This window comes from Ceratotherium simum, chromosome 10 (assembly GCF_057802395.1).
Source record: "Ceratotherium simum simum isolate JZ-2026a chromosome 10, ASM5780239v1, whole genome shotgun sequence".
In the NCBI taxonomy this organism is placed as follows: Eukaryota; Metazoa; Chordata; class Mammalia; order Perissodactyla; family Rhinocerotidae; genus Ceratotherium; species Ceratotherium simum.
In genome coordinates, this window is record NC_141909.1 from 15,827,431 (window position 1) to 15,846,496 (window position 19,066).

Here is a 19,066-nt window from a genome sequence, read left to right on the forward strand (position 1 = left end):
GGTCTGGAATATACGTGTGTGTGTGTATATCTATATTTATATATATATACATATATATATATTTTTTTTTTGTAACAAACTTGTTCATTTCCTTTTCTTTCCATTGAGTACTTCCAAACAATATGGTTTTCCCTTTTAAGTCTTTCATACTTCAGGAAAATGTTATATTCACCCACGCTGTGATTAGTATTGGAAAGCATCTTGCTCACAGGTAACACAGATTCCAATTCTTATCCATGGCTTGAAACTATATAATTTTACCCTAGACTGCCTCGTGCAGAGTCCTGGTTTTGTCACTCACTATGGCAAGTTGCTTAAACTCTGCTTTCATTTCCGCCTCTGTCAATTCAGGATCCTCAGGATCCTAACAATACTCACCTCAGAGGGCAGTTGTGAGGATGGAGTGAGTTAGAGGTTGTAGCGTGTTTAGAACAGTGCCTGGCATACACACACCGTGCATTAACTGAGATAACGTTATGCCTGCCCTTACGGGCCCATGGTAAAAGGGCTGGCTCTAGGAATAAATCACTCTTTGTTCAGAGATCCCTGGAGCAACTTAAATATCTTGAAAAATGGTAAGTCTCTCCATTACCCAGTTAGTTCCAAACAGGACCTGAGAGACACGCCGGAACTCAGCCCATCGGTTCTGAGTGAGGCAGGTACCACACAGTCTCCAGGACTTCCTTTGTTGGCTCCAAAGTCAGCCATGACCAGCGTCTCCAGCTGGGCTCTAGCTGATGCTCCACCCCGGAATCTGCTTTCTGTACAGAAGCCTAAGTGGTTATTTAAGGCGGATGTGCCAGGTAAAGGGCAATAACATCTTGGCCCCATTAGCCCTTCCTTGAGCAGTCACTGAATTTACAGTGGTGACAGATAGGTGTAAGAAGGTAGAAATCAACTCTATGCAGCCAGTAACATGTCCATTCAACCCAAACATCTTTTGAGGCATAGTCTCAGGTTGCCCCCATACTGTTTACAAGACACCACTCCATATGTACCTCCTGTTTAATACATGGACGAAAAGAAAGAAGGCTACATTACGAATACTTCTTGAACCTTTCATGCTAAATACTTTACATGTTCTATAAATGTATAAAATATATACAAATCCTGTAAATAACATGTTTATTTTTTTATAGAAAGCCAGGGAAATGATTAGTATATAACCATATAAGAACATTTACATCCATATAATCAACAAATTCTTCAAATTCATATTTTAAAAACAGTTCGAGTGTTAATTATTGGAGGGCCTTGATGGGATCATTTTGTGAACAGTTCACTTTTATAACAAACTTGAGACACAGCTTGCACAGGTGCTCTTTTCAGACGTAAGCATTTTTATCAAACTGTTTTGAAGGGTTTGTGGTTTTAAAATCTCCTTCTCCGCCATGATACTTTATCCGAGAAGACATGACAGATGTGGCCCCATTGTATGAGTATCCCATTCTGAAAGGCAAAACACAATTTGGAAGATTCTGTTTTACATGTAGGGCAAACAAAAATGGGAAGAAACTGTTTTCCCCCTATTTCTGTCATACCTAAGTTTAAGTCTTTCCCTGATCACTTTTAGTTAGCTTTCTTCTCGCCTCTCCCTCACCCCAAGAAATATTTCAGTGTTATTTCTGAACAGTTGGTGAGACAAAGAGAATCTCTGCAAGAGAAACATGGCTTGTTCATTTGTTCAGTTATTCTCTTTAAAACTCATCTCCGTGGAACCCAGGAGACCGTAGTGACCTTCATCAGCAATTTCTGCCTTAGTGAAAATCATGATGAGACCAAAGTGAAGAATATGCGCCATAGCCAGACCCATATTTCTACTTACAGAAATAGCTTTGGAATGTAAGAGTGATGAGCTCTGGTTTTTTTTTTTTAATTAACTATAATTAACTATATTTATTCTAGTCAATATAATATTTACTATATTTAATATTACATTTACTGTATATTCCTAACCTTTCCCAATTCTGGGTTTTTGAAGTTTCTAAGAATCATGAACTATCTATAATTTGTCCCATATGTAATAATTTAGAATAGTGTTGTACTTTTTGTCTCTTTTTCATACCTGGGTGTTTTGTTGTTGTCAGATATTGAAAAGCAAAATATGACACCACCAATTATGCAGAGTGAGGCTCCTGCCCATCCAATAAACAGAGCAGCTCCTAATTCATACCTGTGAGGAAGTATCAGACAAGTATCATAGCTTACTTATTTGGGGAGTAAACAGTATTTAACACTACTAGCCAACATTTACTAAATGCTCATTTTAAATTTTTGCTGTTGGAGCTTGTACAGGAAGTAATAATACCTTGTATCTGTATAATGCTTTAAACTTTTCTCAAAGTATTTTTACAGCCATCATTTGATTATATCTCCCAACACTCCGAAAGGAAGATGAAGAGGTTGCTGCAGGAAAAGTAGGAGCGAAGCCAGCTGAAGCCCAGGCCTCCCCGGTCAGACAGCATCTTTCCTCCAGGATCTGTCTGAAGCTCACAGAGCTTCCCATCCATTTATTCTGTTGCGGAGGGTAAATTATTTAGGCAGACTGTAGTTAGAAAAGGGAAGGTTGCCTCTGCTTTAATTTTGGTTCAATTCCGCAAACATTTATTAAGGACCTGCTGTGTGCAAATCATGGTGTGAGGTGCTGAAAGGTGGCAGAATGTGCCACCCCCAAACATGTCGCTTTGCCATAAGGATTATTTTGAAATTAAGGCAATTGAGAAAAGGAAAAGCTCTCCGCCCTCCCCCTATCTGCCTTAAAGGCAGGACATAAACTTGTAAAGGTGTCCCTCCTCCCCTCTCTACCAGGAAGGCCAGAAGTTAATCACCAGAAACTCTAGACCCTAATCAGCCCAGAGATGGCACCAGAGGAACCTACATAACAAACTTTCCTAATTTGCCCTTTTCTCCCATTAGTTCCCCTATATATCTGCCTTCCCACAATTTGCCCCCCAGAAGCTCAAAGTCCTTTTCCTTTGTCTTCTCACTTCTCTACAAATATATTATTCATCTGTTAAGATGCTATATAAGCCCAAGTTCTAACCACCCCTTTGAGTTACTCATCACTGGGTACTCCCATGTGTATGTGTGATGCACATGCTAATAAACTCTGTTTTTCTCTTGTCAATCTGTCCTTTGTCAGTCTAATTTACAGAGCCCCAGTGGAGAACCTAGGACAGTAGAGGAAGAAAAGTTAAGTTTTCCCTCCTCTGCAGTGCCCATAAAAGGTCAGTAACAGACAGAAAAGCATCTTGCTTATCACTATAATCTAGTGGGAGATGAATAAAAAACAACCATCATTTAGTGACAGATTGCTATTAAGTGTCTCCTGGATGGCAAGCCATAGTACTCTGCTGATGACTGGAGCAGATGCGAAGATAACAAAACAGCCCCTGCCTTGGGGAGGTCACTATAAAAAGGTACAAGTAATGCACTGAGAACGAAAAAGGAAATCAGAGTGGAGGGCTAGAGGAAACCCTTTCAGGGGAGGAGCATTCACCCAGAGAAACAAATAAGGAATGAGAAAGATATACCAAAATCTCAGGGGCTGTGTGTTCTCATGCTTGCCTCGCCTCTTCCTGAAGAATAGGTTTTTTAAATAAAGCAGTGATTCTCACTTTTTTGGCCCATAGACCTCCATCGTGACGCAAAAACGGATGAACGCCATTCCCTCCCTAATGGTGCTTTTCAGTGTACAATGAAGTTGGGGTGGGAAGGATCTGTTTTGATCATACAGAATCCACAGAGGAGCTGAGAGAGGCAAGTAAGAGGTGAGGGTAAGAAGGGGAAAGACAGGCCAAGGGTGGCTCCCTCCCCAGCCGGCCCCCCTCAGCCAGGTCCAGGGCCAGGGCCCAGCTTAGGTATCAGGGCCACATGGCACTGGGGCAGCAGCTGGTGTGAGCAGCCTGTGCCTTTCTTGAGCTTTGCCTCATCCTTCCTACAGGCATGTCACTACGTCTGAATTCCCATCTGGGCACAGGCAGGCTTTCTGGTGTGGTTTGAGTCCCAGCAGTGGTAGTGTAACAGCATGGGCCCAGCCACCAGCTAGCAGGACAGGAAGCAACATTTACAGATTAGGGACTTATGGTCCCCTCGCCTATTTTCAGATCTGGCCACTGAGGCAATTTCCTGGCCTGCGTTTGCAATTGGGATGGGTGATGTACACAGTACCTAAGCCCTGTGATCCCTCCTTTTCTTACTCTTGGGAAATGTCCTGGGAAATCAGAGTGATAGCTGAAGCAAGGAACACTGCAATTGAACAACTCGGGGTAAGCACCTCATCCTGCACTGCAGCACTGACTGAGCTCTGGGAATCAAGATACTTCCTAACTGCTCCCATCAGAGGCAATGGCAGAAACAGAAGGTTCATGTAAGTAGAGAAAAACACCTTCCGTCTGCACAAAAAAACAGCCCAAAAGAGGACTGAAGAGGGAAGTGCAGAGATGAAAGAGAAATGAACTGGCCAGATCAAGAGTGTTCAATTGACAGTTTTATAAAAGATACCTTCATTAAATATCATGTTATACATCTAAAAAGGATATCCTGGATTTCCACACTCAGCACTGCTTTTATGATGTTTGAACAAGATTATGCACATAAAACAAGCAGAGAGCCTGCCAAGTTGCAGGTGCACGCCATTTGACCTCTTTAGAACATCTGGAAGTCCTGTAGTCAGCTGGCATCAGATCCATCCATTGTCATCTTTTAATGCAAAGACAACTAAAGGAATGAGCAGACTGAAAATTTCTCCTTGGAGGACCTTATTATAGGATTACAATTTCATGATACTTTGTGTTTTTCTCTGTTTTCTCCCCCTAGTGTTTAGGCTGTCTTCTTTCCTGAAACTGTGTCTAAGTATTACTCTCAGTAATACTGGAAGAAAGAGTCTGAGATTTTTCCTAAGTATTTAGCTTTCTAAAATAGGATGCTAGTGCCAGGTACCGTGGTTGATTCAAAGTAAGTCTCTAATTATTAACAGTGGTCAATTGGGGGTGAAGGTGATAGAAATCACAAACCACAGATCAGCACTATGGATTTATTTAAAGGAGCATACAAAGCACACGTGCATAGTGCTGTTACAGATCAGGATAAATTACCCAGGCAGCTCCAATGACAGGAATTATGTCTTTATACTCATTTAAGCATCTTGAAACTTTCTGAAGGGACTTAGGAATCATGAATTTGGCTTATATTAAAAACTGGTTCACTTATTCCTATTTTTAAATATATTTTAATTTTCCTTAAGTCACTAAATATAGACTCTATTCCAAGGAAAACACCACTTCCGTTTGAATTCCTTGTGAATTCTGTCAGAGACAGACATTTAATAAATAGGACCCATTTAGGGTTGAGGTCTTTAAAAGACTCCAAGTCTACACCAATAATTTTTAACAATTCAGATGTGAGGGCTTTTGTGACCTGGTTCTTTCTCTTCCAGAGACTTTTTCTTCTTCATTCTGTTGAAAGACACGCATAGCCGACTAACTCCACAGTGACTTGAATGCACACCTATCAGCGTGCGTGATCTGGCAAAAACAGACTTATACTATTGAAAGACAGGATTGAGAGAGAGGAATGTAATATCCACTCAAATTTGTTCCAAGGCACACCTCCTGTGTGGGAAACTTCAGCTCTGCCTGCAAGTCTTTCTTCATTTCTGGCAATGCTAAGAAGCTGACTTCAATACCTCACAAGATTATCCAAACTTCAGATGATCTGTTGCAAGTCTTTCTTCTGTTCACAACACCCTCCTGGCCCTAGACCAGATTTACCACTCTGGAGCTGTTACAATTGCCAATGTTTCTTCATTATTCTGAAAGGCTATAAATCTGCTTAGCACCAGACGGATCCATGATCGTCAGTTGAGGACAGAACTTCGTTTATGGATCAGAACATTGTTTTTGGAGCATCTCTCAGATATTCTGCTAGTTGATAAGACTAATCAAAAGCTGCCGGTATGACTTTAATTCATTTATATAAGTGAATAATTGAATGCAAATTTGGCAAACGAGTAATAGCGAAAAAATTTACTTCTATACGGAGACATTAAACTAGATTTAATCACCTAAAATTTTCCATAAAAAGAACCATAAAGATCTAAAGTGTTAAAATGTGCTCTGAACTATTGGGTGAAGTTCTTCTCATCCACATGGCTGCGCCTGGGACTCCAGGCTGTTGCTCACGTCTCTCACTTCATCTTGAGAGAGACAGGGCTAGAACAACCCTTGGTGGCCTTAATTCTGATGCATTTCATACTTCACCTCATATTTGAGCCCTGTAACCTTCACAGTAATCCTGAGGGAATGGGTTGAGGAACACCTCTTATTTTCACCTCCTATTTTTGTCTTCCTTGCACCCAAACCCCTGTTATGACTTGACTTGCCATCCACGGGGAGCTGGTGTAGCCTACCCTGGTCACCCCCACAGAAAAGACAGGCCAGGCATTGTGTTCAGTCATCTGTTTGAGGGTGGATGAGAGAGACTGAGCGCTGTTCTCAAGGATCTTAATGTCTAGCGGGGATAGTCAGACATTAAGCAAATAATTATAGCAAAGTGTGATGAAACTCAACAATAGAATCAGAAAAGCATGTTTTTGCAAAGTAAACATAACCTGTTCTCCCAAATCCGTATAGACATGGTTCAAGTAAACATCCATGATAACAATAGCTAGTATTCCTGTTGGCTCTCAGGATTTTTGTGTGTGCTAAGGTTTTTTTTTTTTACACGTTATCATATTCAATCTCCATTACAATCCTGAGAGATATATCTTACTTCCTCATTTTACAAATGAGGAAACTGAAGCTCAGGGATATTAAATTACTTGCCCCCTATCTCAGCTAAGTAAATGGTAGAACCAGAATTTAAAAACCGTAACTGTGATTCCAAACCCCAAGCTCTTAACCATCACTCCTTCTTCCTTTTATATATAACTTAGCTAAGTTAAGATTTTATTAATATAAAAAAATACAATCAATGCAATGTATTTTTGGTTGTCATTTCAAAAAGATGTGAATTTTCTCTCTCTGGCTCATTAGGTTCTCAGTGGCTCAAGAGCTCTAGGGTGTGGAATGTTCTGTGAATTCCCTCAGGCTGTCTTCTCACCCAGCACAAAAAAAGGTGAGTGTAGTAATTAAAATCAGGGCATGCTGGACTTAAAAAAAAGAAAATGCAGCTCCTCCAAAAACAAAAACTGTTTAATGAATGAAAAAACCTCATCCTTTTAAGATCCCCAGAGAAGTGAAGTGGTCTTGCTGAAGGTCACAAAGCTAGGAGCCAGGTCTTTTGACATCCAGGATAGTGTTTTGTTTGTTTGTTTGTTTGTTTGTTTTTTGTTTTTTTGTGTGTGTGTGTGAGGAAGATCAGCCCTGAGCTAACATCCAATGCCAATCCTCCTCTTTTTGCTGAAGAAGATTGGCCCTGGGCTAACATCGTGCCCATCTTCCTCTACTTTACTTGGGACGCCGCCACAGCACGGCTTGACAAGCGGTGTGTTGGTGCGCGCCCAGGATCCGAACCGGCGAACTCCGGGCCACTGAAGCGGAGCACGCACTTAACCACTGCACTCTGGGCTGGACCCCAGCATAGTGTTTTTTTAAACATATTGTTCTACTCCTCGTTTTAATCAAGAGTGGGAGCAGCCAAAATAAATATTCCAGTTACCTTAAAACAACTAAATATACAGGGGAAAAAAGTTTAAAGTTTAGAAAGTACACCCATATAATATCAGTGTTAACATTTTAAAAATGAATTCCATTGGTATGCCATTCTTGTAAAGATTACTATCTAAAGTAAACTTTCCTCAACTCATAGGCTTACGTAATCCAAGGTCTACGTAACTGCATTAATGAATTTTACATTAAATAAGTAGTCTACAGGCATTACCAACAAACACATTTTCCCCCAGTACTCAACATTTTGGGGGTCTCAGTTACTAGAAGCAGGCTGTTTAGTGCCCACTGACCTGTTTATCTCCCTGAGGCCAGCTAAGTCTAGTCCCCTTTATGCAATTTGCATCAATTAACAGTGCTCTCACACTGCCTGGAAGATCCCAGAGGACTTCCCACCCAAGGCTTCCCATGAGACTTACAAAATAGTGACCGGTGTCTCCCAAATGGTGGCTAAAATAGAACATGATCATTTAAATAATAAGTTTCTGATTACACATGGAGCCTTCATGGAGAATTCTCCAACTTTTGGGGGGTGCCAATTCTAAGATGCTTGTCTGCAGCTAGTTTAACAACAGACATGCATGCATTACCTTTCTGTGTGTTATGATTTATCATTAGAGCAGTTTAAAATTCTATAAATTGTATATATTAGTAACAGATAACACTTACTGATCACCTGCCATGTGCCGATGTGGTGGGTGCTTTCTATATGTTATTTTCTTTAATCCTGTTAACATTGAGAAGCAGGAGGCACTACCTCTGTTATCCAGATGAGACAACTGCATCGTCCCTAAGATTACAGAAGAGCCAGGGCCAGGGCCAGGGGCCGAGCAGAGGTCTAACTCAAAAACCTGCCCCTTAATCTCTCTGCCCCTCCCTCTCTAACCCTGTGTAAAGTACACAGTGAGGGTCTTTACAGGAGTTCTAATTCTTGCCAATTATTCAGGGAAATTTAAAAAACCATCTACAGTGTAACTTAATATAATATTAGCCAGAGTAAATTACAATTTAAATGGAACATCTCATGTCCCCCAAATGACATAGTTCAATTCAAGCATAAATCTGTTTAGCAACGTCCATGCCATTGATCTCCATTCATGTGGATAATTGGGGGTTTACTGGGCCTTGATTTTAGTGAGAAATAATACGATGAGTCATAAAACTCAAAGTAGGCACAATAACATGTTTACACGAAGACTTGGAAGTCTGAGTAAACTGACACTGCTGAGGGCGCTGTGCTTCAAGATGGGAAATTCCTAAAACCACCAGTGCTGTCCTGAGACTCCCTCGGGCGTGACCAGCACTGCTGAGCACAGGTCAAGAATCTGTGTGTGCAAAGGCAGGTGCGCACATCTGTTTGTGTTGAGGGAAACATATACTGACGGACTTGCAGCAAAAAGGCCTGGGTCAATTAAAAACATAAACTACATTTTACCCAGTCCTCAACAGCCTGCCTGAAAACATTTTAGAATTGAACCAGCTGTTGGGGAAGATGGACGTAGGATGAGTTCTCATGAGGAGAGTCTCAAGAGTCTCTATCCATTTGACAGTTTCATATTGTTGCCTATCTCTAACCTTGCTGTGACTGAGGGGATCAGAAACAAAGAGAAGAAATTACACATGCCTTGTTTCTTTTAAACGGTTTTGTACTAGGCCCCTTTCAAACCTGCCTTCTACTTGAGAGCCAAGCATCTTAGAATTACCCTTCCTACTAGGTCTCCAACATTTCAACATACATTTCTCTACGGCTAATCTTAATATACTGTATAAGGTAATGAACTGCTACATTAATGTACTCTGCTTAAGGGTCAGTACCCTTATAAAAATAATAACATTTATTGAGTGCTATGTGCTAGGCACGGTTCTAAACAGTTGACACGTACTATCTCATTTAATCCTCACCACAACCTCACAGTACCTATTATCCCCATTTTACAGATGAGGAACACAGGACACAGAAAGTGTAAGTAACTTCTTCAAGGTCACACAACTGACAAGTGGCAGGGTTGGGGTTTACTTGCAGGCAGCCTGGATCCACGGTCCTCACTCTTAAACAGTATGTGTATGCTGCCTCCTTTCCCCATTCCTTTAACCAAATCTCCACAAGCAGGCTCAGTCTTTCCACTCCAGGAGAAACGCAGACAGACACATAGACAGTCATACACCACTGCTGTAAATGTCATGGAGCATGGACTAGCTACAAGAGATTCCAAAATCAGGTCTCTGCTTCGAGATGCTCCTGGTCTGCTTTGGGAGACAGACCAACAAGTAAGTGCTAACTGCCCAGCAGAATTATGACAGAAGCACAGGTGCAACATGAGCACCGAGGAGGGGAGCTCACCCAGAATGCAAGTCCTCCAGGATAAGCAAGGGTTGGCTTAGATGGAAAAGGAGAAGAAAGGGGGCAGTGGTGTAAAAGGTAAGTCACCAGAAAGCATGGCAAACTGGCAGGAATCATGACTTCGCGTGCTGGTCAGTAAAAACAAAACACAGTTGCCAAACACTTGGTTTCCAAGTAGATTTTTCAGTCATGTTAGCATAACAAAAGCATCAGAGCAATTCTGGTGATCTGAGGTAGCCGGTGCTACCACTGAACAAAGTGAAGAATAATACCTTCTTAATATTTAACACTGAATTCTGTTTTGTTCTTAACACTTGGCTCTTCTGCGGAATCCCTTATCCAAGAATCTATGAGCAGTTTACCAAGATTAATTCATTCTCCAAATAATCTCATGAATGGAGTAAGCTTAAATAAACAAACATCCATAATTTTTTCAATTATGAAAAGGACAGAAGAAGGAAGTTAAATATCTTGGCAAGGTCACTTAGTGAGATCAATAATCCTTTCAACTTCACCCAGGAAAATGTGTGTAATCTAGAAATGTGCTTCTTGAATTGTCTATTGTTCATTTAACTTGACAGATAACAAAATGAGAGAATTTATTAGGAAGCAGATGGCTGTTTATTTCTAACTACTAAATAGCCACAATGGTGAAAAGATTTTACCTAAGTAAAGCTTAAATCCTAAAGTAGAAAATAAATATATTCCAAGAATGTAGAGTGCTAGAGATAAATAACTCCATGGTTTTAAAAACTCTGAAAATGGACAAGCCTGGAGGATAATAAGCCCCAAACATGAGACTATCTGAGCCAAAACATGAATGATAAATCTCCTATACTAAAAGAGAATTAATCTAAGATCCTGTTTCCTCAATTAGGGCAATGGGGTCAGTGCTCTAACTGCATGATTTAAAAAGAAGTTTCTTTATGTCAATCAATTCTTACCTGGAACCATTTATTTAAGACAACAAGGCGAGACATTCAGGAAGTTGGTGGTTTGGACAACACAGCAATGGTGGGAATAATGTATTTAAATTTCGACACCCTGGTAGGGTGAATCACAAGGGTTGCCTGTTACCATAAGCGTGCAGGACAGTAGATTTCCTTTGGATTTGGTAGGTTTTGTTTGAATAAAAAGGAGGAAGTTGGTTTGAAACAGCCCAAAGGGAAGAGTTAAGAAATAGTTTTCAAGGCTTTGCAGGAGCCCATACTGGAGTCATAAAACATAATCTCAACTTGAATGAAAGCAAAGAAGCAAAACAAAAGGAAAAAAATGGGGAAATGGCAGAACACAACCACAGTCAGATGAAACTCTCAAGACTGCAATTCTGTCAAATGATTGTAGCCTGGAAGAAAAATCTTCCCGGATAAGTGGTGGGAAAGCGAGGGTTTCAGAATAAACAGCCACCGAACAAAAAGAGTGATACCGTTTGCAGTGCGACTGCCACAAACTTTACCCCAACTGTACAGTAGAAGCCACTCATTATTTTTCTCATCAGTAAGGCACCTACTGAATTCCCTGCACAGAGTAGGAATGTAGCAGGAACTTTGTGAATGAGCTTAGTTCTGTGTTTCTAACTTAGGCAACCCAGGTGGGCCTTATAGAGAGATGTCTTAGAAATCTACAAAGGAGATTCAATTAATATAGTATAGAATTCTTAATAAAAACAAAAGCAGCAACAAAACCAGGTTCTGAGGCCGGAACCGTTTTCCAGTGCATTTTAGGGCTTGGGTGTGGAGCAGCAAGCAACCGCCTCTCACTGCCCTTCCTAAGGGCCCAACACACGAGGCCCTGCGTCACAGCCATGACTTCTAGGGATGGAGGGAGAGCCATTATTTGGCGGTAGCTAGTTTTGGGAACATTAATGTATGATGAGGATGGGAAGAGAAGAGTGAGTGTATCTTCTATCTCCATCCTCTCAGAGGCTTCCTCAGTCTGCTGAGACAACAGAAAGCTTTTCCACTAATCCTGAAAGGACTAGGTCTACAGACAAGAGTCTCACTTACCAGGCACGGCGCTGGGCAAATAAGACAGAGATGAAATAAATGTTTTCTGACCTCAAGAACTTACTCTCGTGTAGGTCAATGACGACACCAGAGAAAGTCAGAACCTTCCTGGAGCGGTGCCCCCCAAATCCCAGCTCTCCCAGGGCTGGCCCTGCCTTTAGCTTTGATTCTCCACCCTATTCCTCTAAGTTCATGTACAAACTAAATCAGAGGCACCGATGACTAACTTCTAGCAAACGCCAGCTAAGGAAGTGCTATCCCCTAGAATATGCCAAATCTAAATCTTGCTTTAAAGATTATAATATTTTAAGACCTATGAAGCCTGTTTATTTTGTGTTGATAGCCAATGTGAAACTTATTAATCCTCCTAATTTTCATCTCCTTCTCCTCTACTAGAGGTGTCGATAAAGGGAAAACAGATGAAGCCAAGTTAGTCGATTTGTTGGTTTTTATAGAAGCGAGTTTTATTTACATGAAGTCTGTGAATTCCTATAGATGTCACATGGCATTTTCATGCCTCTTTTCTACCATTATGGGTAATTAGAATCTGATCATATTTACAAATCTCAGGCCTTGATAATTCCTTGATCCAGATGGATTTTATGTAAGTCATGGAGGGCCTTTCTTTGTGCAAGGCACTGCTGGGGATACAGATGTGAATCGACTCCAATCTCAAGAAGCTAACGTGTTCTCAATAAGCAGATTTTTTAAAATAAAGTCTATATTTTCTCTAAGGCCTTAGTGTGAAGGGCCTGTTATCTGTAAATATTACCAATTTGTAAGCTGTGTTGTTATTTATAACCCCTAGCTCTTGTGTTTTTAATAAGGTAAATTGGCAAATTGTAGGTGTTCTATTTTTAAGTCACTGCAGAAAAGAGCTAATAAAGACATCTATAAAGATAAGCCACATCTTAAATACCACACACAATTAAAAAGCAATCTTAATAATAGCTAACATAATACAGTAATAGCTAATACAAGGTGTTTGCTCTTTTCTAATCAGTGCTAAGCATAAATATACACACTCTTAATTCTCACAGCAACTCTATGAGAGGGACACTATTATGATCCTGATTTTACAGATGAGACTATAGACACAGAGAGAGAACAGGCATGGAGAGAAAGAGGAATGCTGGGAGGCTATTAGTGGGAATGGGATAGTTCAATGTAGCACCAAGAACGTGGAAAAGAGGAAAACTTCTGAGTCCATAATTACTGAACTGAGTTTAACCAAAATCTGAAAGGAGAACAAGAAATTCCAATGGTACTAAACTGAATTAGGTGACTGCGCATACAGCAAGCACAGAACAAAATCACACAAAGGGCGTGTTTAAGTTACCGTGCACACACAACTTAGCCTTGACCTCTTGAGGAAAGAGGAAAATGATTTTTAAGACTCTGACAAAGACATCCTCAATAATTGTCAGGAAAATAGAAACAGTGATGTAGAAAAGATAATCCAGAAAAGTTAGCAATGTCTTTAATAAAATAAACCACGAGAAATACAGCTTTGTTGTATATTTATGATACCAAACCCTGAAATAAAAATGTATCGTTTAAATGTAATACTTAAATGAAAAATGATATTTCATTTAATTATCAGTAAAATGTTTCTAATCTTCAGGAGAACAGTCTCAGTTTTGATCTCCATGTTTGGTGTCATGTACACCTGTGCAAATCTCATTATCAAAAATCAGTTAGCAGAAAATTCATAAATCAGAACATATTTTTCTAACACAGTCAGGGGAATAAAAGTTATACTGGGGTCTAAAACAGTCATTTTTGTTTCCCATTTAATAAAATTTAAAATAGTTTTTTAAAACATACAAAAGAAATTCCCTTAATGAAAAATATATGTAGCATACTGTCACAAAAATTATGAAATAGAATATTAGAAATCATGCATTTTAGAGTAAGTGTGCCTGGTTTGAACCCTAGTTCAATCAGCCTACTAGTCTAGTTCAAGTTCCCCTGGACACCTTACTTGACCTCTTTTCTCAATTTTAAAAAAGGTAGTACCAAGGGAACCTATTTTATGAGGCTGTTGTAAGAATAAAATAAATAATATTTGCTGTGCTCTGCTTGGTACATGGTAGGGACTCAACATGTGTTACCTAATATTTTCATTATATTTTGTTATATAAACATTTACTATTTATACATAAAAGATACTAAAGACAAAACTAGAAAATCAATTTCCTGAAGATTCCTAAATCCACTGGAAAAAAAGTAATGCATACCTGACCAGCTATTTTAGTAACTGCTTTAAAAAAAATCCTATAACATTTGACCTGAAGACTGAAAGAGAATCCCCAGCCTGGTTGATAGCAATACACATGCATACACATGTGGCTTTCTACAGAGGTATGTGGGTATATTCTCATGAAAGACAAAATATTTGATATATTATTATTTCTAATGTGGTCTCCCTGGGGTTTTCCCAATGCAAAAAAAGTAAGCCTAGGGAAACTATAAAAAGCAATAGCCCGTAGTTTAAAAAACAGCAACAACAAACAAACTGATGTGTAAAAGCCAAAGCATTCACCTGCAACTGAGACCGGTCACATCTGGTTGTTTGGGACACTCCTAGAGCATTTTTAAAAACCCTCCATCATGTACAGTTTCTTTATAAAGGTTTATTAGGTGGAGCTTGTTAAGGCCATAGTTAACAGAAAAATTTAAAAGACTAATTAATAAAATCGGCCCAGAGATTAGCAACTGGCAAATATCATTTTAGATGGACAACAATCAAGGCAAGCTTTTAATTTTCTGTTGTCACACTTCATCATTCTTTCCTCCCCACCTTACATCTCTCTTTCACTTGACTTCAATTTTATGATGTACAGTAGATGAAGTTTAGAGTTCTAAATCCTTTGCCTTGAGCTATTTGGAGACAAGACACTATGTTACCCTAATGCGGTAATTAAATGCACCTTTTGCCAATGTAGCACATATATGTTTACTCTTGAATGATGTCATCAAATACCATTTATCACTATGTCTCACTTTCATAAGCCATGTGAGAACTTATGTATCTTAATTTAGAATATTTATATACATTTCCTGCGAGCTAGAAACAGACAGACTGAGGAGAGTACTTACTTTTGCTCAACAAAGAGAGGATCGAAGAATTCTGTTGTGATTTTGTTTGCGTACAGAGAACAACCTGTCATTGAGCACAGCCCTAGAAAGTATCAGAGGGAAAGTGCTATGGTTAGTGTCATGTTATCAACATTGTGAAGTACCTTGTTTGGAAGAAAGTTATGATTTACCTGACAGTATGAATACAACCCCCGCCAAACAAGCAATTTTCGCTTTGGCTTTATCTGAGCCTCCGACTTTGGTGCATTTCATTCCAACGAGGGCAAATATGGAACCAAAAAAGCCCAGGCTGACAGCAGCAATCATAAGTCCTCTACATGCCTGGATATAACCTGCAATTACAGAAGGCCATTTACAGCAACGCAAAACAGGTGCCTGTCCAGAGAGACATCCTCACTTTCCACTGTCCTTCTGAAGGACTGTTCTGGTTTCTGAAGAAATAACCACAATGGTTAAAACACAAGGTAAAGCAAGCAAGTTCATCTATAGGTGAGCCTGTTCTATACTTGAGCCTCTTCTATACACTTGAAAGTTTAGTGTATGCCTAATCCTCAGGACAGACCTCTGAGTGTAATTATTCCTATATTCACAGATGAGGCAACTGAGGATATATAATACGCCAGAGATGAGACAGTAGGAGGAAAAAATGGATTCCATCCAGATCTGACTACAAAATCCACGCAACACTGCCTTTCACTGTGAGAAACATTCTCTGCCACTCTCTCTCTCTGACTTTCTTGCATGTTGGACCCTCATGTTTTAATGGTTTTGACATTATAAAATTTATAATTGGGCAGCAGGGCCTCCCAAAGAGTCAAACTTTCTGATATTAATGAAAGCTTATAGATGAGACCAACTGGAATATCATCATGAACCATGAGGAGTCTAAATCAAGAAATACTTTAATAACATTTTATTATTTTATGGGCACATATAATAAAATTAGGTTTAAAAAAGCATTGGTTGTTTACTAGAAGAATTTTTATAATTATGAAATTAACTGTTTGCATATAAACAGAAGCTTTCAAAGCACCCTAAAAGCCTGTTCTGTTGTTTTGTTTGATCATTCCTCCTGTACCTTTCATTTTCTTAGTCACATATTTTATTTGCACAGCCCGGGTGATGGTAAACTTCAGCCTGGCTTTTGTCCAGACACTTAACAAATTTTAAATCAATAGGATTTAAACTAACAAACATTTACTATATAAGATCATTTTCATTTCAGTCTGAAACAGTGCCATATTTCAATCTGAAATAGTGATGGTACATACTAGGTGTAAGTAAATATTTGTTAAGCAAATGAACATACATGAACATCAAGTTTACATTCGGAATTAAATGTTTTAATTTCAAAAAGACTCATAAATGCTAAGATATAGCAACTAATGTATTCAGGCAAAGCCTACAATTAAAATAATTCTATGATTATGATAATCATAAATTCAGGAAACAATGCTGGCAGGTAGCCTCCAGTCCATGTTTCTTTGGGAAAGAATGAACTTTTAAGGTTTAATCATATTTCTCAGATCCATTTTGAAGAGTACACAGAAGATGCTCTATTTAATTGTAATAAATTTACACCCCCACAAATTCAGAATGCAATGACAATGATCTTCTACTTTATAGTGTAAACTATTTCCAGACAGAAAGTAATTTCACTGACGGTGAAGCTATCAAAAACAAAAGAAACTTATTTTTAGCAAAACAGGATGATGGAGGCTTATTTTGGTAGCAATAATCATGCTGCAGGGCTATCTGGGTCTCTGCGGCCAAATACTGACTCAGGTAGCTCTCGTTTAAATCTCAACCCTCAAGTCCCCCAGCCAGAACCCAGGGAGCAGGGAGAAGCACAGACAGAGAGAGGAGCCTGTTAGTTCCTTGCAAGATTAGAGAGTCTACCAGGATAACCACAACTGGCTCATCATTTACCAGCAGAGCTACTGGGACAGTGTGGTTTCATCATTTTTTGAGATTTATTTTAATCTATGGTTTTGAGGTGTTTTAGCTGACTCTGACTGCCATCACTAAACAGACAAGACAGTGTGTGTGTGATGTTACCTCTATAATATATGTGTAAAAAAAAAAAAAAAACTAGGAAACCTTATCATGGACCATAACTTGCATTTACTTTAGCAATCTTATAGGTTTTATGGACAGATAATGCAAGGACCTGGCAAAAGGTTAAATCCTACAATCCGATCATTTAGAACACAGAATGCATCTTCCCAGATGGTACACAGTGGTGGGAATCCCAGGCCGATGCATTCAATCCTTAATATGCCTGGAAAAATAACAGTAGTCTTTAAACTTTATTTAACCACTACTCATAATATTTTTCTGAGCTTCTCATTCAGTTCTCCTGTCTCAGCCCTCGTACCGGCAGCAGGACAGGTCTCTTGGCACAAGTCCAAGAGGAGAGAGGGAGCGAGCAGGTTCTGATGTGGTCAGGTCCTTGCTCAGTACCACCCAAAAACATGATTTGGAGGGGAAGGTACCTCTCTCTGGCAGAAGAACAGTAGCAATAACTTACTAATGTCACATGCACGAAAGAAGGCACCTTACCAGCACAATCATTGGCTAGATTTTCTGAAACAGGGAGCAAAGAGCAAGGATTGGGGTTCCTGGAGATAAACTCCCCTGCCACCCCTAAATGGAATCGAGTTGTGAGCAAGCCTGAGGTTTGCAAATTAGGGGCTACCAGTCCTTAAAACACGCACAGACTCAGGGCTTAGGTGACTTCCAACAAACCCTTCCAGAGTTTATCTTTTGCAAGGCAGACCTCTACAACTTTGCTTTTTAACAGTTCCGGAGGGCAAAACTTATAAGTAACACCATCAAGTGAAGTAGCAGTAAAACCTAGTCAAGGAGGCCATTATTTCTGACAGGTCTAATTTACTGACACCGTTAATAGCCAATTAACACATTAAAGTGCTGAGGCATGAACATATTTACTCAGAAGTTCTCTGAAGTATAATTTATAGTTAATTCTCTTGGAAGAAATGGCAAACATTCTCACTAACGAAAATAGATGGCATATATTACAAACAACCTGGCTGAAAATGATTCTCAGCCGAAGTTCAAGTGGTGCTTTGAAAGGAATATGGGTTAGCAATAAACAGAAATCACTAGCTCATTCAACCGTGAAATTTTCAATTAGTAAAATACAGTGACTTTAATGAATTCTGTTGGAGGAAACGCTCACGGTGTCCCTTAAAAGTTAAGTGTTTTCCAAATGATGTGTACCTTATTTTCCATTTCAAACCAGCTAAAATGGAAACATCCACTTGGTGGAGACAGTTCACTTGTAGCACACGTGCTAGTTGCTGGATTTAAAGAGGAAAAGTGCTTTTCTTATGCTAGTAATTTTGTATACTTTTTGCAAAGCCTTGGAAGGAAAAGCAGTCCCCGTGCAGGCATGAACTTTACATTTCAGCTCTGGTTCTTCTGTTTACCTGCTGGCTTCTATTTACACTCAGCACCCAATGCTCTTCATGGAGCAATGATTTCTCCCTCTTCTCCCTTGTCCCCCAACTGTCCTATAGAAGGAAGCATAGCTATCTGGCATGCTGTCTCAGGACGGTCACTGTCAATCCCATATTCCTGAATGTAAACCACAGAAACAAGAGCCTGCCTGCTCAAAGCACCTACCTGGATGCGTGCTTCGCAGAGCATAGGAAATTCATTCTAGCTAACCAACAGCGTCCCAGCTACTTATTTTACACAACAGGACAAAGACCTGGGTGTCACCCACGTAAAGCCAGACATGTATTTCTCTTCTACCCAGGTTCCATCAAACACCATGGTGAGCAACAGTTTGCTTTTCATGGCTAGCACCATCTTAGGGGAATTAAATCTTGTCTTTTATTTACTCAGCTATGCAAATAAAAACTTGCAGTTCAGTAATAAAAGAAAAATAAAACACCTCAAAACTAGAAATAATGTAAATGACT

At 39.6% G+C, this 19,066-nt stretch overlaps 1 protein-coding gene across 2 annotated transcripts in view; it reads right to left on the reverse strand.

Annotated features, from left to right (window-relative positions):
• Positions 1-1,114: 1,114 nt before the first annotated feature.
• Positions 1,115-19,066, reverse strand: part of CLDN10 (claudin 10) — a 99,469-nt gene continuing 81,517 nt past the window's right edge. For both annotated transcript variants that reach the window (XM_004423115.3, XM_004423114.3), the window contains exons 2-5: positions 15,287-15,448; positions 15,117-15,198; positions 2,066-2,173; positions 1,115-1,449 (exon numbers count right to left, since the gene is read on the reverse strand). In XM_004423115.3, the coding sequence (XP_004423172.1) occupies positions 1,326-1,449; positions 2,066-2,173; positions 15,117-15,198; positions 15,287-15,448 (476 nt within the window). In that variant the 3' untranslated portion in view covers positions 1,115-1,325. The remainder of the gene's footprint in view (positions 1,450-2,065; positions 2,174-15,116; positions 15,199-15,286; positions 15,449-19,066) is intronic.